Source organism: Grammomys surdaster, unplaced genomic scaffold, assembly GCF_004785775.1.
Source record: "Grammomys surdaster isolate TR1022 unplaced genomic scaffold, NIH_TR_1.0 126059, whole genome shotgun sequence".
Lineage (NCBI taxonomy): Eukaryota > Metazoa > Chordata > Mammalia > Rodentia > Muridae > Grammomys > Grammomys surdaster.
The window spans coordinates 1,944,145-1,959,169 of NW_021620869.1; the positions used below are offsets into that span (position 1 = coordinate 1,944,145).

The 15,025-nt window shown below is 44.9% G+C and overlaps 1 protein-coding gene across 3 annotated transcripts in view; it reads left to right on the top strand.

The window, feature by feature from the left end:
• The window catches only part of Hdlbp (high density lipoprotein binding protein), a 69,639-nt gene that overhangs the window by 49,077 nt on the left and 5,537 nt on the right, over positions 1–15,025 (top strand). For all 3 annotated transcript variants that reach the window (XM_028755443.1, XM_028755444.1, XM_028755445.1), the window contains exons 12-24: positions 2,101–2,240; positions 3,662–3,766; positions 4,205–4,318; positions 5,142–5,228; positions 5,361–5,492; positions 6,489–6,707; positions 9,065–9,286; positions 9,362–9,580; positions 10,055–10,193; positions 11,787–11,941; positions 12,784–12,888; positions 13,113–13,247; positions 14,214–14,357. In XM_028755443.1, coding sequence (XP_028611276.1) covers positions 2,101–2,240; positions 3,662–3,766; positions 4,205–4,318; positions 5,142–5,228; positions 5,361–5,492; positions 6,489–6,707; positions 9,065–9,286; positions 9,362–9,580; positions 10,055–10,193; positions 11,787–11,941; positions 12,784–12,888; positions 13,113–13,247; positions 14,214–14,357 — 1,916 coding nt within the window. The remainder of the gene's footprint in view (positions 1–2,100; positions 2,241–3,661; positions 3,767–4,204; positions 4,319–5,141; positions 5,229–5,360; positions 5,493–6,488; positions 6,708–9,064; positions 9,287–9,361; positions 9,581–10,054; positions 10,194–11,786; positions 11,942–12,783; positions 12,889–13,112; positions 13,248–14,213; positions 14,358–15,025) is intronic.

Here is a 15,025-nt window from a genome sequence, read left to right on the forward strand (position 1 = left end):
GAGTACTATTGTCATAGAAATTGATGCAATTTCCTCCCCCTTCCTAAAGAGACCACTTTCCTTTTCCCTTTTGGCTAAGGTAAATTGTCACTTTCAGAAATCAGTCCTCCCTAGCTGAAAATTCTGTCTTTACATTTCATCCCTACTGCTACACTTAGCCCACCAGTGTTTGTGGGGCTCTTGCAGTTACCTTCCAGACTTGTGACCATGTCCATGAACTCAGAGCAGATTGCTGTTAAGTGAATAGTCATATACTATCTCAAGATAGGGCTTTGATTCGTTAGTTCAGATTGCAGGAAAAGCAAAAAAAAAAAAAAAAAAATGCACTTTCAGTAATACGTTCAAGTGAGCAGCCTCCCCACCCCACACCTCACCCCAACCCCCATGTTGAGTGCTGGAAATTAAATCCAGACCCTTGAAAGTGCTAGCCCAAGGAGTCCTTCAACCACAGACAGGGTATCTGTACCTAGATAAGGTATTATGTAACCTAATTGAGTTGGTGATCTTCTGGCCTTAGTGTATGTCACCACTCAGGTCCTTTTTGAATCTACTTTTCCTGTATGGCTATACTTCTATAAGACATGCTTGTGTGTTCTTGAATCAACTCTATGCTATACAGAGTTTCAGCAGATCCTTTTGCGATTTCTAAAGACTTGTCCCCATGTGTTGTGTTTTTGTTGCTTGTAAATACACGCCTGTTTGCTGCACAGTTGTCTATTAAAGATACATCCTCTCTGGCCGTACTCTTATATCTGTGCCATTTTCATGGCAGTGGTGATTTCCTAGCAGAGTGACCTCGGTTGGCACTTACTTCACAGGCAGCTTGAATCTTGTGTATACACCATCGACTTGCTGGTGTAATTTTGCTTTTTGTTTTAGTTAACTGTAGAGTTTACTTAATAGATATGAAGAAGTACTATCGTACAATTCTGAAATTCATTTCTGCTCATTAAGAATCACAGAACTGTAGCATGGTCAAAGTACTGTGTCCTGCCAGTTACAAACCCTCATTTTCTTCCATAATCTGAAATCTACTGCTTATTCCCCAGCCCACCTCCAGCTCTTCCTTACTCTGGAACAGCTGGTCATACTGGTCCTACCACATTACTTCCTCTGATCACCTGCTGTTTGTGGAGCCCATCTTAGGCTTCATGTTTCCTGACTATACAATGGACAGGTCACCATGTTCTGTCCAGAGAAAGTGATGGGAGGAGATTTTGCAACGCTGTTTTGCAGAAGGCGTTAAAGCCTTCAGTTTGGGTTGACACTTGCCCTGGAGCCACTGCACAGCAGCTTAAAGCCTTCAGTTTGGGTTGACACTTGCCCTGGAGCCACTGCACAGCAGCATAGTCTCCTAGTGTACCACTCCCCAAAACCGCGGTCCCCCCTCGAAGGGGCGGGGCCCCGGAGCAATTGTAAATGCACACGTTTAACTCCAGCACTCAAGAGGGCAGAGGCAGTCAGATCTCTGAGTTGGAGACCAGCCAGGGTTATTTAATGAGACCCTAACTTTCCAGGGTGAATTGGGTCCCTGGGTGGCCATGTCCTTATTTAATACATGTATTTCGTTTCCAGTTTTACTTGCATATTCATATCTGGTATATTTTGGATATTCTGAAACCATGTGTATGCTCAAGACCAGCTGTTTTTCATACTAATTGACACTAGTCATCACTCATTCATTTGAAGTTTGGTTTTTTGGTTTTTGTTGTTGTTGTTGTTGTTGTTTTGTTTTTTTCTTTTTTTCTAGACAGGGTTTCTCTGTATAGCCCTGGCTGTCCTAGAACTCACTCTATAGACCAGGCTGGCCTCGAACTCAGAAATCCGCCTGCCTCTGCCTCCCAAGTGCTGGGATTAAAGGCGTGTGCCACCACTGCCTGGCTCATTTGAAGTCATAGCTTATATTCAAAGCTGGAAGACCAGTGCCCTAGAAACTTCACAGTCTGTCGAAGAGCGTTGTTAGGTTGTTTGTTTGTTTGTTTGTTTGTATGTTAAGCATTCATACTGTGGTTTTGATTATTGGGCATATCCTCTTGGCTGTTAGTCAGTAGTAGACTGCCATTCCTTTTATATTCAAGATGTATTTATTTTTGTCCTAAGTCAACAGAATCAAAGACCAGTACAAAGTGTCTGTGCGCATCCCCCCTGACAGCGAAAAGAGTAACCTGATCCGAATTGAGGGAGACCCACAGGGTGTGCAGCAGGCCAAGCGGGAGCTGCTGGAGCTTGCGTCTCGCATGGTAAGCCAAGCACCCAGGCCCTGCCCAAGAGGTGCCGGCTTGGGCCTGTTGGCTGCTTCTGAGGAAAAGCATTGCTAGAATTGTGGTCCTGGAGCATGGAATTCTCCAAAGCACATTTTATTGACTACCTGGAGCCATGTTCCTTCTGCTGTCCTCTTGAGATCACCAATGGTCTTGTTCTTCCTCCCAAGTGCTAGATGAGCACAGAGATCCCATATCCCTGGCTATAACTTCACAGATGGGCTGTCATTTCTAGACTTTAAAAGTCACGAGGAGGTGACTTTCTGTGTGGCCAGACTTAAGGATCTCTGCAGTCTCCCTCCCTGTGGGCCTGGGACACCCAGTAATGAGATTTATGGTATCCGAGCCAGGCCACTCTTTTACTAGTCAAGTCTAGCAGTCATGACTGGCCCCACATGAAAGTCACGGCGGCTTTTAAGAGTCCAAAAACATTGATTAGGACCTGAGAATCAGTTCTAATTCATGTTCTGACCACACTGAGAACCTCAAATTGGAAGAAATATTTTGTGTTTTGTTTTAAATAATTTACTTAGTATATCTGTGTGAGGGTGTTAGGTGTCCTGGAACAGGAGTTACAGACAGTTGTGAGCTACCGTGTCGTCACTGGGAATTGAACCCAGGTCTTCTGGAAAAGCAGCCTTAACCACTGAGCCATCTCTCCAGCCCTGAGAGAAATGTTTCATGGGAAGTGGTTTTTACTTTTTTTTTTTTTTTTTTTACTGTAATCCAAGATGAAGTCCAGGCTTCTGCTGTCCTCTGACTGTTCCTGAGGTTAGTGTCCAGCCCAGGATCTGCTTTTTTTATAATGGGCCTCTTGCCCTGGAGGGTCTTCTGCCTATACTGATTACTGTTACCAGATACCAGTCTGATCCACTGGAATTCTTGAAAATGTTTTATGGGCTGATGGGTATTCTTTCTGATTCCATCTGCCTGTTCCTTCTTCTCACACTTTAGTGGGGACAGTGGAGGACATTGAGACAGGTGTGGTTCAGTGCCCTGTAATGAGCCATTCCTTTCTAATTATCCTAGTAGGGAATGTAGTCCAAGCCCATTGTACTCGAGGAGTGCGTCCCTGCTGTGAGGGTGTTGAACTTCTTGTTCTAGTGGAGACTCACCCTTCTTGCTCAGTTTAGTGGTTAATGCTACCGTGACTGCACTAAATGACTGAAGAGCCCTGCAATCCATTCTTTTATTGTACTCTGTGTTCAGGGAGATAGCACACCTCAAGTATAGTGTAATGTAGCAAGATTAAGCAGGTATCCCGAGTGGGCACTCCTGATGGCATGATGTTTCTTGAGGCTGCTCTAGACAACTCACTACCACACATGGGATGAGTGGTGATGGGAAGTTTGCAGCCTTCCTCATGAGGAATGGCATCATCCACTTCAATTATATTTTAGGAAAATGAGCGCACCAAGGATCTAATCATTGAACAAAGATTTCATCGCACAATCATTGGGCAGAAAGGTGAACGGATTCGAGAAATTCGTGACAAATTCCCAGAGGTAAAGCTTGCCGTAAAGCACTCCTTCCTTCCTTCCTTCCTTCCTTCCTTCCTTCCTTCCTTCCTTCCTTCCTTCCTTCCTTCCTTCCATTGGTTTATTTTTCTTGGTATCGGGGCTTTGTGTATGCAGTAAGTGCTCTGCCTCTGAACTACACTGCCAACCCCAAAAGGACTCTCTAACTTCTAGAAGTGATAGTAATTTTCACTTAGGGAATTTTCATTATTTCACTTTTAAAAACATATGCTCATAGGCACACATAGCACAGCTAGTATATGGATTGTGCTCTGGGGACAACTTTCAGGAGTTAGTTCTCTGCTATGTGGCTCTGAATTCAGATCACCAGGATCAGTGGCAAACACCTTTACCCACTGATCTATCTTGCTGCCCCAAAACTTAGTCTAGAATAATTGTGCACTGTCTTTCGATTATTTGTTTTAGGTTATCATCAATTTTCCAGACCCAGCACAAAAAAGTGATATTGTGCAACTCAGAGGCCCCAAGAATGAGGTGGAAAAATGCACTAAGTACATGCAGAAAATGGTTGCAGACCTGGTAGGTGACTTTATGCACCCTCTGGGGTTGGGGAGCAGGGGCTCCCACAGGTTTTGAGTACCTGCAGGACCTCTGCCCTAAGGGTGGTCTGCTTTCTCAGGGGCTTAGAACAAAGGTGGTAGCACGTCTCTCAGGACCTTGATGTCTAGCTTACACTATCCTGATGATCAACTAGTATGTGGGAATTTCCAGTTTACCATACCTCCCCCCCAACCCTTTTTTTTTCCTTGAGAGGATCTTCAAATATCCAGGTAGAGGGCCTGCCTCTTTTGGTAGGGAAAGAGAGATAACACAGGTGAAGAGAGAGTAATTTACTGAACTGACTGTTTTCCTCCAAAATAAAAATTTAAAGCTGAGAGGTTCGGAAAGTATGAAAAAGGAATTCATTGAAAAACCACAGATCACCATGGTTCATGGTCACACAGGGTTCCATTGTAGTTTCTGCTTCTTGTGAGAGGTATCACTGAACTATTGCCATGAAGCTACTGGGGACTGGGGCTTCTTTATGGTACCGGGGCCTACAAGCCTTGGCATCAATTTTTGAGCCTCTCCCTTACTCGGCCAGGATGTTGTATGAGGGCTGTATTTAGTCTATATTAAAGAGCTCCAAATTCTTTGGCAAGCCACTTCCATAGAACTTTCTGTGAGTACTTTCTATAAGTTAATCAGATGATACAACTCATTGTATTTTTCCTCATGATAGTCAAGTAGGTGGGGGAAAAAAGTAGGCTAAGTCTGTCAGTGGTCAGTACTTAAGTTCATACAGCATTCGGGGGTAAAGGGGAGACTTGACCCTCTGACATGAAGTCCTCTTGTCTTTAAGGTGGAAAACAGCTATTCAATTTCTGTACCGATCTTCAAACAGTTTCACAAGAATATCATTGGGAAAGGAGGCGCAAACATTAAAAAGGTGATTGGGTCATCTTGCCCCAGCCCTAAAGCCTTTGTGGATTAAAAAGAGGAGCTGGCTTTCCTTCCCAGCCCTGTGCTCTAGTGTGTCTACTGTAGGAAAACTCTATCTTCTTATGTGCTTCTCCTTTAGATTCGTGAAGAGAGCAACACCAAGATTGACCTTCCTGCAGAGAACAGCAACTCTGAGACCATTGTTATCACTGGCAAGCGAGCCAACTGTGAAGCTGCCCGGAGCCGGATTCTGTCTATCCAGAAAGATCTGGTAATGGGAAATATTTCTTGGTGGACTCCTTATTCATCTCCTGTTTGTAAAGTTTCTAACAGAGTCTTCCAGGTTCATTTTAAAAGACTTGCGCTTTAAGCGTGCGGAGTGTTGCCGAGTGTTCAGCGGTCTCTACTCGTCCTCCTCAGGTCATTCTTACTCGGCATGACACCAGTGATACCACTTGTCCTCGTGCCTGAACCAGTGCTAGCTTGTTAGATATTTTCCTTTTGTTAATTTTATACTGTTGAAATCATTTCTGGGGCTGGATAGAGATGGCTCAGTGGATAAGTGCTTGCTAAGCAATCTTAAGGACGTGATTTCAGAGTCTGAGAAATCACATGAAGCCAGATTCTTCACATCTGGGATTCAGTGTGTGTATACACATGGAGGTGGGAACCAGAGACAAGAGAATCCCCAGAGTCTTGCAGACCAGCTAGCCTAGCATATATAGTGGATGAAAAACAAGGTGGCTGATGGGAATGAACACCCCAGATTGATTGTCTTCTGCCCTCCACGTGTGTAACTTTTTTTTTTTTTTTTTTAAAGATTTATTTATTTATTATATATGAATACACTGTAGCTGTCTTCAGACACACCAGAAGAGGGCATCAGATCTCATTACAGATGGTTGTGAGCCACCATGTGGTTGCTGGGATTTGAACTCAGGACCTCTGGAAGTGCAGTCAGTGCTCTTAACCACTGAGCCATCTCTCCAGCCCCACGTGTGTAACTTTTTAAAAATTTACACATAATAATCTGTACATGTTTACCTTGTGCAGTTTGGTAATCTTGATATTTATACAGTCCTGGAATCCCCCTGTTGTGTGACTCTTCCCACTGCATGGTCTAAAGTCATGGCTTCCCTGGTGTGCTTTGTAGGCCTTACTGCCGGCCTGCCCAGCACGTCTGACTCTCTATCCCCATTCCTGTTCCTTCAGGCCTTTCTTACCACACAGCAGTGTAATTTCCTCTTGATGTTCTATTTGATTTCAGGCCAACATAGCTGAGGTGGAGGTCTCAATCCCTGCAAAACTACACAACTCTCTCATTGGCACAAAGGGCCGTCTGATCCGCTCCATCATGGAAGAATGTGGTGGTGTTCATATTCACTTTCCTGTGGAAGGTTCTGGAAGTGACACTGTTGTCATCAGGGGTCCTTCCTCAGATGTAGAAAAGGCCAAGAAGCAGCTTTTGCACCTGGCTGAGGAGAAGGTGAGCACTGCTAACACTCCCTTTCTTGGTATGGAAAACCTTCAGTGTTCTTTCTTTGGGGCAGGTCAAAAACAGCTTTATAGGTTCTGATCAAGTTCTGGGTTGTGATCAAGACAGTCCTCTGACCTCCACTCTACCATCAAAGTTTCTTGAGCACCACCTTTTTCCAGACACTTTCCATTTACTTTTCTTGTCCTTCTGTCAATCCCCCATGGGCTGACATGGTGGTATACACCTTTAATCCTAGCATTCTGGAGGCAGAGGTAAGCACATCCCTGAGTTCCAGGCCAGTAAAGGGAACATAATGAGATCTGTCTCAAAGAAAACTAGCCAAACAAAATCTTGTGGATCCGAATATAGACTCTTCTGCTTGGACCAAACCATAGGTTTGGGGTGGCCAGCCTTACAGGAAGCTTTGATGTCAGCTGATAGGGACTCCTTCAAGTATGGTCTCTTTGGTTTTTAACTTTATTTTTTAATTATTTTTAATTTTAAATATTTTTAATTATTGGGGTGAGGGACAGAATAGAAATAGTTAAGTACCTACTGCTCTCAGTCTCTGAACTAGAGTTCAGGTCCCAGCATCATGTCACTGGGTGGCTCACAGCCTGCGAAGATCCAACACCATCTTCTGGCCTCTGAGGGCAATTGCATTCATGTGCATAGATGTGCAGAGATACTTCTTTTTAATCTAAAACAGAATTTTTCTTAGGGGCTAGGAAGTTGGCTTACCACACAACCATGAGGACTAGAGTTTGGATCCTCAGAACCCATATAAAAACCAGGTGGGCACGGTAGCCCATCTATAATCTGAATTCTTGAGAGGCGGCGGCATCCAGAGCAGGATGGCTAGCCCCATCATACCATTCTTGCTAGCAGAAGTGGCAAGCTCCAGATTCAGACAGAGCCTATCTTAATATAAAGTGGAGGGTAATTGAGGAAGACACCCAGTGTTGATGTTGAGTACCAACACACACACACACATACACACATACACACACACACAAACAATTTTTATTAAAAATTGCTTAGGCTGTCTTCTACATGTACTCAACTGTTATTTCTGTTTTTAGTGATACTATAAATGAAAATTTTCAATTTCTTGTGGTCAGCATGTATTTATACATATACAAAGTAATTATGAAATCCCATAACATCTTTGTATATGTTTGTCTTCTGTGTAAAACTCACGTGTCTGTGAGTAGGCACAGGTGTTCCCCTAGCATCTGGTAGAAGAGGTGCGGGGCGGCCTTGCGTAGCTGACCCTTAGATGTCGTCTGCCATGGCTACTTTCCAATAAGTACAGATGTTCCCTTTTCTTCTGAGCTTGAGACTGAGGAATTGGCTTTTGTCAGGCACTTGGTCTAGACACACTGATGTAGCCATGCTTGGTATCCAATACGCTTTTGTTTTATTTGTGAATGTTTAGTCAACCTCTTGGTTTTGCTGGATTCACCTAGTTGATTTACTTCTGTGGTGTGACAGGTCCAAACTTATATTAAGATGCTTCTGCCACAGCCTCTCTTACTGGGATTGCAGGCGTTTGCCACCACATACATCCTTAAGTAATGCTGTTTGCAAACATCTTTATCTAAGGAGTAATAGATTATTATGCTGATACTTGGTGAAACCAGTGCTTTAAAAAAAATTAACAAAAATAAGTTCTTCAAATTGTGTACACTACTCTGTCATTTCTTCCATATTCTTCATGCTGTGGGTCAGGTAACATCCACGGTTAGTCAAGCTAGCCCTGCAGATCCCTCTATTACCTGGAAGTGTCCAGTTTTTGTTGTACTCTGTTTTCATGGTATGAAACAGGGCTTTATGCTACCGTGGGTGAGGGCAGTCTCGGCTGTAACCTTTATGGCTGGTGACTCTTAAGCTCGAGCTGGTGAGGTGCTGTTGTGCTCTGGCTGCTGCTCTGTGGGAAGGAACAGGGCTGGCCTATGCAATACTTGACGTGTGTTTGCTCTGAAAGTGTGAAAAATCGGGAGAAACATGGCCTAGTAGACCCTGCTCTCCTCAGGGCATACACTCTACCAGTGTGTCACCACACATTGGCAAGCCTCTAGTGTGTAACAAATGGCTTGGAGAAATTTAGTCATTGCTGATAAATATCAGAACCAGGGTAATCTCTGCATCTTTCTCATGTCTGTGGAGGAAAAAATGACAGTCTTTTCTGGGTGTTAACCATTTGAGGCAAAAGGTGTGATGATTCATGGGTTGTGGGACATTGATAAGACACAGGACACTGCAGATGCATGAAGAGAGCCCATCTATTTCTCAGTACTCTTATTCACACACTGTGGTCTAGGCAGGCTGTGCGGGGCAAACATACATTAAGTTTGTTTCTGCAGCAAACCAAGAGTTTTACTGTGGACATCCGAGCCAAGCCAGAATACCACAAATTCCTCATTGGCAAAGGGGGAGGTAAAATCCGCAAGGTTCGTGACAGTACTGGAGCCCGCATCATATTTCCGGCTGCTGAGGATAAGGACCAGGACCTGATCACAATCATAGGAAAGGAGGATGCTGTCCGTGAGGCCCAAAAGGAGCTGGAAGCCTTGATCCAGAACCTGGTAGGTAGCAAGTCTTAGTGCTGCTCATGCCACTGATAGAGTAGATCTTCTTCAACCCCTTCTTTAACATTATAGGATAATGTGGTTGAAGACTATATGCTGGTGGACCCCAAACACCACCGCCATTTTGTTATCCGAAGAGGACAGGTATTACGAGAGATTGCTGAAGAATATGGTGGGGTGATGGTCAGCTTCCCACGCTCTGGCACGCAGAGTGACAAAGTCACGCTCAAGGGTGCCAAGGACTGTGTGGAGGCAGCCAAGAAGCGCATTCAGGAAATCATTGAGGATCTGGTGAGTGTCCAAGGGGGCTCTGATGGACTGTGATCACCACTGTGTCAGAGTGAATCCATAGAACAATCACATGAAAGCACCAAGACAGCCGTTGTTTCCCCTCTTCCACATCCCTTCATGGTCTTCCTTACAAAGCCTTATGCCCCTCTGCTAATAGCTAAAAGTCCAAGGCTTTGACAACACAAGGTCTAATGTGGCTGCCCACCAGTAACTAGTGTCTTGTGGGCACCTGTATAGTGAGGCAGCACTTGGCTGTACAGCGGGTATTCTATATCCAATCTGTGTAATAAAAACTGTGCTGTCGGTTGTGGGTATCTGTTTCACTAGAACCTGCCCCTCTACCCGGTCGATGCTGGGGTTTCTAGGTTCACTTCATTAAAGGTTATCAAACTAGTAGAGAAAGTTGGAGAGTGAGGAGATGTTATTATTGACTTGTAGAATTTGACCTTTGCTCGTTCTTGTGCCCATTTTCAGGAAGCTCAAGTGACAGTGGAATGTGCTATTCCCCAGAAGTTTCACCGATCGGTCATGGGTCCCAAAGGTTCAAGAATCCAGCAGATCACTCGGGACTACAATGTTCAAATTAAGTTCCCAGACAGAGAGGAAAATCCAGGTGGGTCTACTTAAGCTTGGCTCTGTGCCGATCACATCGGTGGTGGCTGTCACTGCCCTTGGAGTTGTGAAATGAGTCGTCCTTTTGGTTTTTTATTGCCTCTTGTTTTGGCACTGGCGTGCTGTTTGGATACTAGCCATGGATTTCAGGTCCATCCTCCTGGTCTCTAAAAGATAAAACAAGACCCTATAAAAGGAGCCAGCAGCTTCCTATGTCTTACCTAGGAAATTGCTGAGAGTCTAGTTCCATCCTTTTCCAGGACACTTTGTAGGATGTTTGCCCAGCTCCATCCAAAGAACCCTGTGTACATGCACAGTGCAGTTATGTCCTCTCCAAGTTTCTTGCCACTACCCAGAGGGCACCATTGAAGTATCTCACATCTCTTCCAGAATGGCTGAGCCTCACCGTGCCTGTTACCTTGTTCTATTTAGGTAATTGGTAATGGGGCAACTTTAGCTAAAGGCAAGAACTAATGTGGTCAGTTGCTGAGGAAGTGTCATCTCTGAACCTTTCTCTGCCTGCTTTGCATGTGTGAACCACGGGGTGTGAGCTTTTCCTATTGACGAGTCTTTGTTGACCTGTATAGTCCAGAAAGACCCTGCAACCTGCGCTAGACATTTAGTGTCATTGGATTGGTGTTCATGGTGCTTGTCACACAGTTATTCTAGTCCATTTTCCTGAGGATATGGGCCATTTATTAGAAATCTTAGCCATACTATTATGGATTTCACACCTGAGTAATCTCTTCTCTTTAACATTTAGCATTGAAACACAGGAAAAACTGCATGGAATTAGTATAAAGAGTTATAGTGTTTTCTTAGCCCCACCTCCACTATAGATTTTTTCCCCCTGAGTTTGAGTGTGTGTTTATACACTGACTTATCAGTAGTGGATATTTCCTGAGAACCTATGACTTAGCCAGGCAGTGGTGGCACACGCCTTTAATCCCAGCACTTGGGGATGCAGAAGCCAGCCCAGTCTACAGTGCGAGTTCCAGGACAGCCAGGGCTACACAGAGAAACCCTTTCTCAAAAACAAAACAAAGCAAAAAAAGAACTTCTGACTTACCTGTGGTATATTCATCAAGATCATACCAAGTATTACATAGTTTTACTATGTAATTCATAGTTGGTGTTTTAGATTGTTAAAGATGTCCTTCAGAGCCACCTTTGCCTAGTTTAATCCCAAGTGACGGTTCTCCCGTTATTTATTCTCCTGTTACCTCACTTGGATCTATGGGTTAATATTATCTGGTCATTTACAAGATAGCGCCCCTCTCCAGCTAGCTTGTATCCTAATGACTGACATGCCCCTTTATTTTGGGGCTTTTCCTTACCTTCTGGCATAAAGAACTGTCATGGGCCTACCTCAGTCTCTCCTTTATTACCTTTCACAAATCTCTGAAACGCTGCCATTCCTTGTCCAGAGCTAGGTCACTCATACTGAGCTCTGCATAGCAGTCTCCTGTGGTGAGGGCTACATCACAACCTCGCCGAGCACTGGGACTGCTTTGCATACCTGTGTCTCGTGTATATGAGTATATGATTTATATACCTCTGCAGTTGTCAACTAGGCTTTCCCCCTTATTCCTAGTTCACAGTGTAGAGCCTTCCATCCAGGAGAATGGAGATGAGGCTGGAGAGGGCAGAGAGGCCAAGGAGACCGACCCTGGCTCTCCCAGGAGGTGTGACATCATAATCATCTCTGGCCGGAAAGAGAAATGCGAGGCTGCCAAGGAAGCCCTGGAGGTGCGTTTGCCTCACTCTTTCTCTGCCTTGAGGTCTCAGACCCTGCCCAAGTAGCAGCAGACAGTAGATACTCTCGCTTCAGTCCTAAAAATGCAAGCATTTGCTCTGTACCTTTCTTGGCTGCTTACACAGCCCAGGGATGCCATTTCTTTTCACCAGGACTTGGAATTCTACAGTTTATTCTGACAGCAGTGTTAGGGTCTAGCCTTTTGGGCCATAGCCATGGAGTCTGTAAAAGGATCTCATTAGCAGTGAGTGAATGTGAACTCCAGCTTCAATCCCTTCTCGTCCATCTGCTGATGTCATTCCTTCCCCAACTGAAGTAGAGATAGTCTACCTTGGGTTTGCCAGAGTGCCGAGTCCTGATGTAAACACCATGGCACCACAGTTGATTGATAATAGATGCTGTTCAGGACAAAGATAGAGGAGAATGGGTGATAGGCAATATTTGTTGACTTGAGTGCAGGTGACTGAGCCACCTGTTTAGGAGATTCCCTTGCAACCCACAACCCACATAAGCTTTGACAAAGTTGTCACAACCACAGAAACAAACTAAGAGTTGGGCCTCTGTGTGCTGTGTCTTCTTCCCAGGGATCCTTGGCCTGCTATGATACAGAAGTAGCGTGAGAAGTATAGGAGTCAGGCCTCTGCCTGCATTACTTCAGACTGGGCTCCCTGTCCCGTCCTGTTTGTGGTATATTGAGATCCGTATTGTCTGTCACCTGGCCACATTCATAGCATGTTCTAAAATGTACACTGTTGTCTTTGGGGCTGTTGTCCTTGAGCTCATGGGCCTAGTCTGCCTTCAACTCATAGCCTAGTCTCTACCATTGTCCTTCTAGGCACTGGTTCCAGTCACCATCGAGGTAGAGGTACCTTTTGATCTTCACCGCTACATCATTGGTCAGAAAGGAAGTGGAATCCGCAAGATGATGGATGAGTTTGAGGTACGCCATGTTCCCTGGAGACTACTATAAGGGGACTGTTATCTAGAAAGCAGCCCGTGATGCTCTGAGCCTCAGTGTCCTTCAGCCCACGTTGGCTCTACCTCCTTTTGTTTTGTTCAGTCAACCGCTGACCTTCCTCCCAGATCTCACGCAAATTCCCCATGGCAAGTGAGCTTGACTCCTTTCCATCTGGTCTAAACATCAAGTTGACTCTGTTATGACAGGTGAATATACATGTACCAGCCCCTGAACTGCAGTCAGACACCATCGCCATCACTGGCCTTGCAGCAAATTTGGACAGGGCTAAGGCGGGGCTACTGGATCGAGTAAAGGAGCTGCAAGCTGAGCAGGAAGATCGGGTGAGCAAGAACGGGGCAACCTGCCTGGGTTTGGAAACAGTCTATGTTCAGAGCATATTTCCAACACCAGGGCAGGAGGCGAAGCTGGGTGGTGTCCTGTGCAGTCAGTCTGGAAAAATCAGAGGCAAAGCTCCATTTCCCTTACTACCCAAAGCAAAAGAAATATTTTGATATCTTAGCTCCTACAGAAAGGGTAAAAGATAGTACCTCATCTCAGGACAAGCAAGTCACCCCTGTGCCTCTGGTAGAGTGCTCTATAAAGTATTCTGAGAGAGACGCTGCTCAGGAATTGGGGAAAGTCTGGGAACTAGACGGCCACTCTAGGCACCTTGCCTTTTATAAGGCGAGGTTTTTGTTTTGTTATTTTTTGGTCTTCCTGATTTTGGGTTTTTGTTTGTTGTTGTTGTTGGTTTGGTTTGGTTTGGTTTGGGTGGAGCACAGTTTGGAATCCAGTGATAGGCAGAGATTAGGCAAGTTTTAACTGTGACCTGGTGCAGCTTAGCCACAGGCTATGGAGGTATCCTGGACTGTGTTTCTATCCTGTAGATGCTCTTATTGCTTTATTGGCCTCTTGTATATTCCAGCCCTAAAAGACCTAGAATATTTTATTCAAGCTGATTCATCAGATCCCTGGTTCATAAGTTCAGGAAGTAGGAATAGAACTGGAAAAGGTGGCTGACCGTCCTGTCCATCTTGACAGGCAGCAGCCTGTTCCAAAGCAGATACATACTAAGTGAGGACAGAGTAAGACCTGAGGTTCTCAAGCCAGTGACTGACCACCAAGGCCTCCTGCTAGCAAGCTTGGGAGTGTTTCGGGCTTCTGTTGTCAGTCAGGCTGGAGATGGGGCTTGGGTACTGGTGGCTCATCTTTAGATAGAAATGTTCGCACTCAGTAGCTCTCTCTCGCTCTCTTTCTCTCTCTCTCTCTCTCTCTTTGCTCTCTGCCTCATTCTCATTTTATTGTAGGCTTTAAGGAGTTTTAAGCTGAATGTCACTGTAGACCCCAAATACCATCCCAAAATTATCGGGAGAAAAGGGGCAGTGATCACCCAGATCCGCTTGGAACATGATGTGAATATCCAATTTCCTGATAAGGATGATGGGACTCAGGTAAGATGACCGGCTGGTTAATGTATTATGGTTTAGAATGCTTGGGGAGGTGGGACTGTGTTGGCCCTTACCTTGACCTGTTTTTTTGTTTGTTTTGTTTTTGATGATGGTGGTGATGGTGGTGATACTGGCACTTTTGAGACAAGGTTTCTATGTAGCCTTGGCTGTCCTGCAACTCAGTGTGTAGAACAGACTGGCCTCAAAATCACATAGATCTACTACCTACCTCTGCCTCCCAAGAGCACCACCATGCCCAGCTTAACTTGGAAACTATACTTAGGCAGCTCTTTGACTTGACAAGTGGATAAATCAGAGGGACAACTGTCTGAGAAGCTGACTTCAGCTCAAGTTATGGGCCAGCGCTTGCCAGCTGTGTGTTTCCTTGAAACTGTTACCTGGAATACAGGGCAGTTTAAATTCCCTGTGCCTACTTTGACGCTCCTAAGCAGGCAAGCTTAAGCCTCCAACTGGTTCCTTCTTGAGCTATCATGCTCTGTGACCTTGAGCACTGTGCCCACAAATGCATCCAGTAATAGCACTAGGTGAGATCCCATAGGCTGAGGTCTCCTTTGCATCTGTGTGTGTGTCCTAGTGAGAACAGCTTATGTATTGTAATACACTGAAATGTATATAATGTGTTGTCCCCACTGTACTTCAGCTTCTCTGTG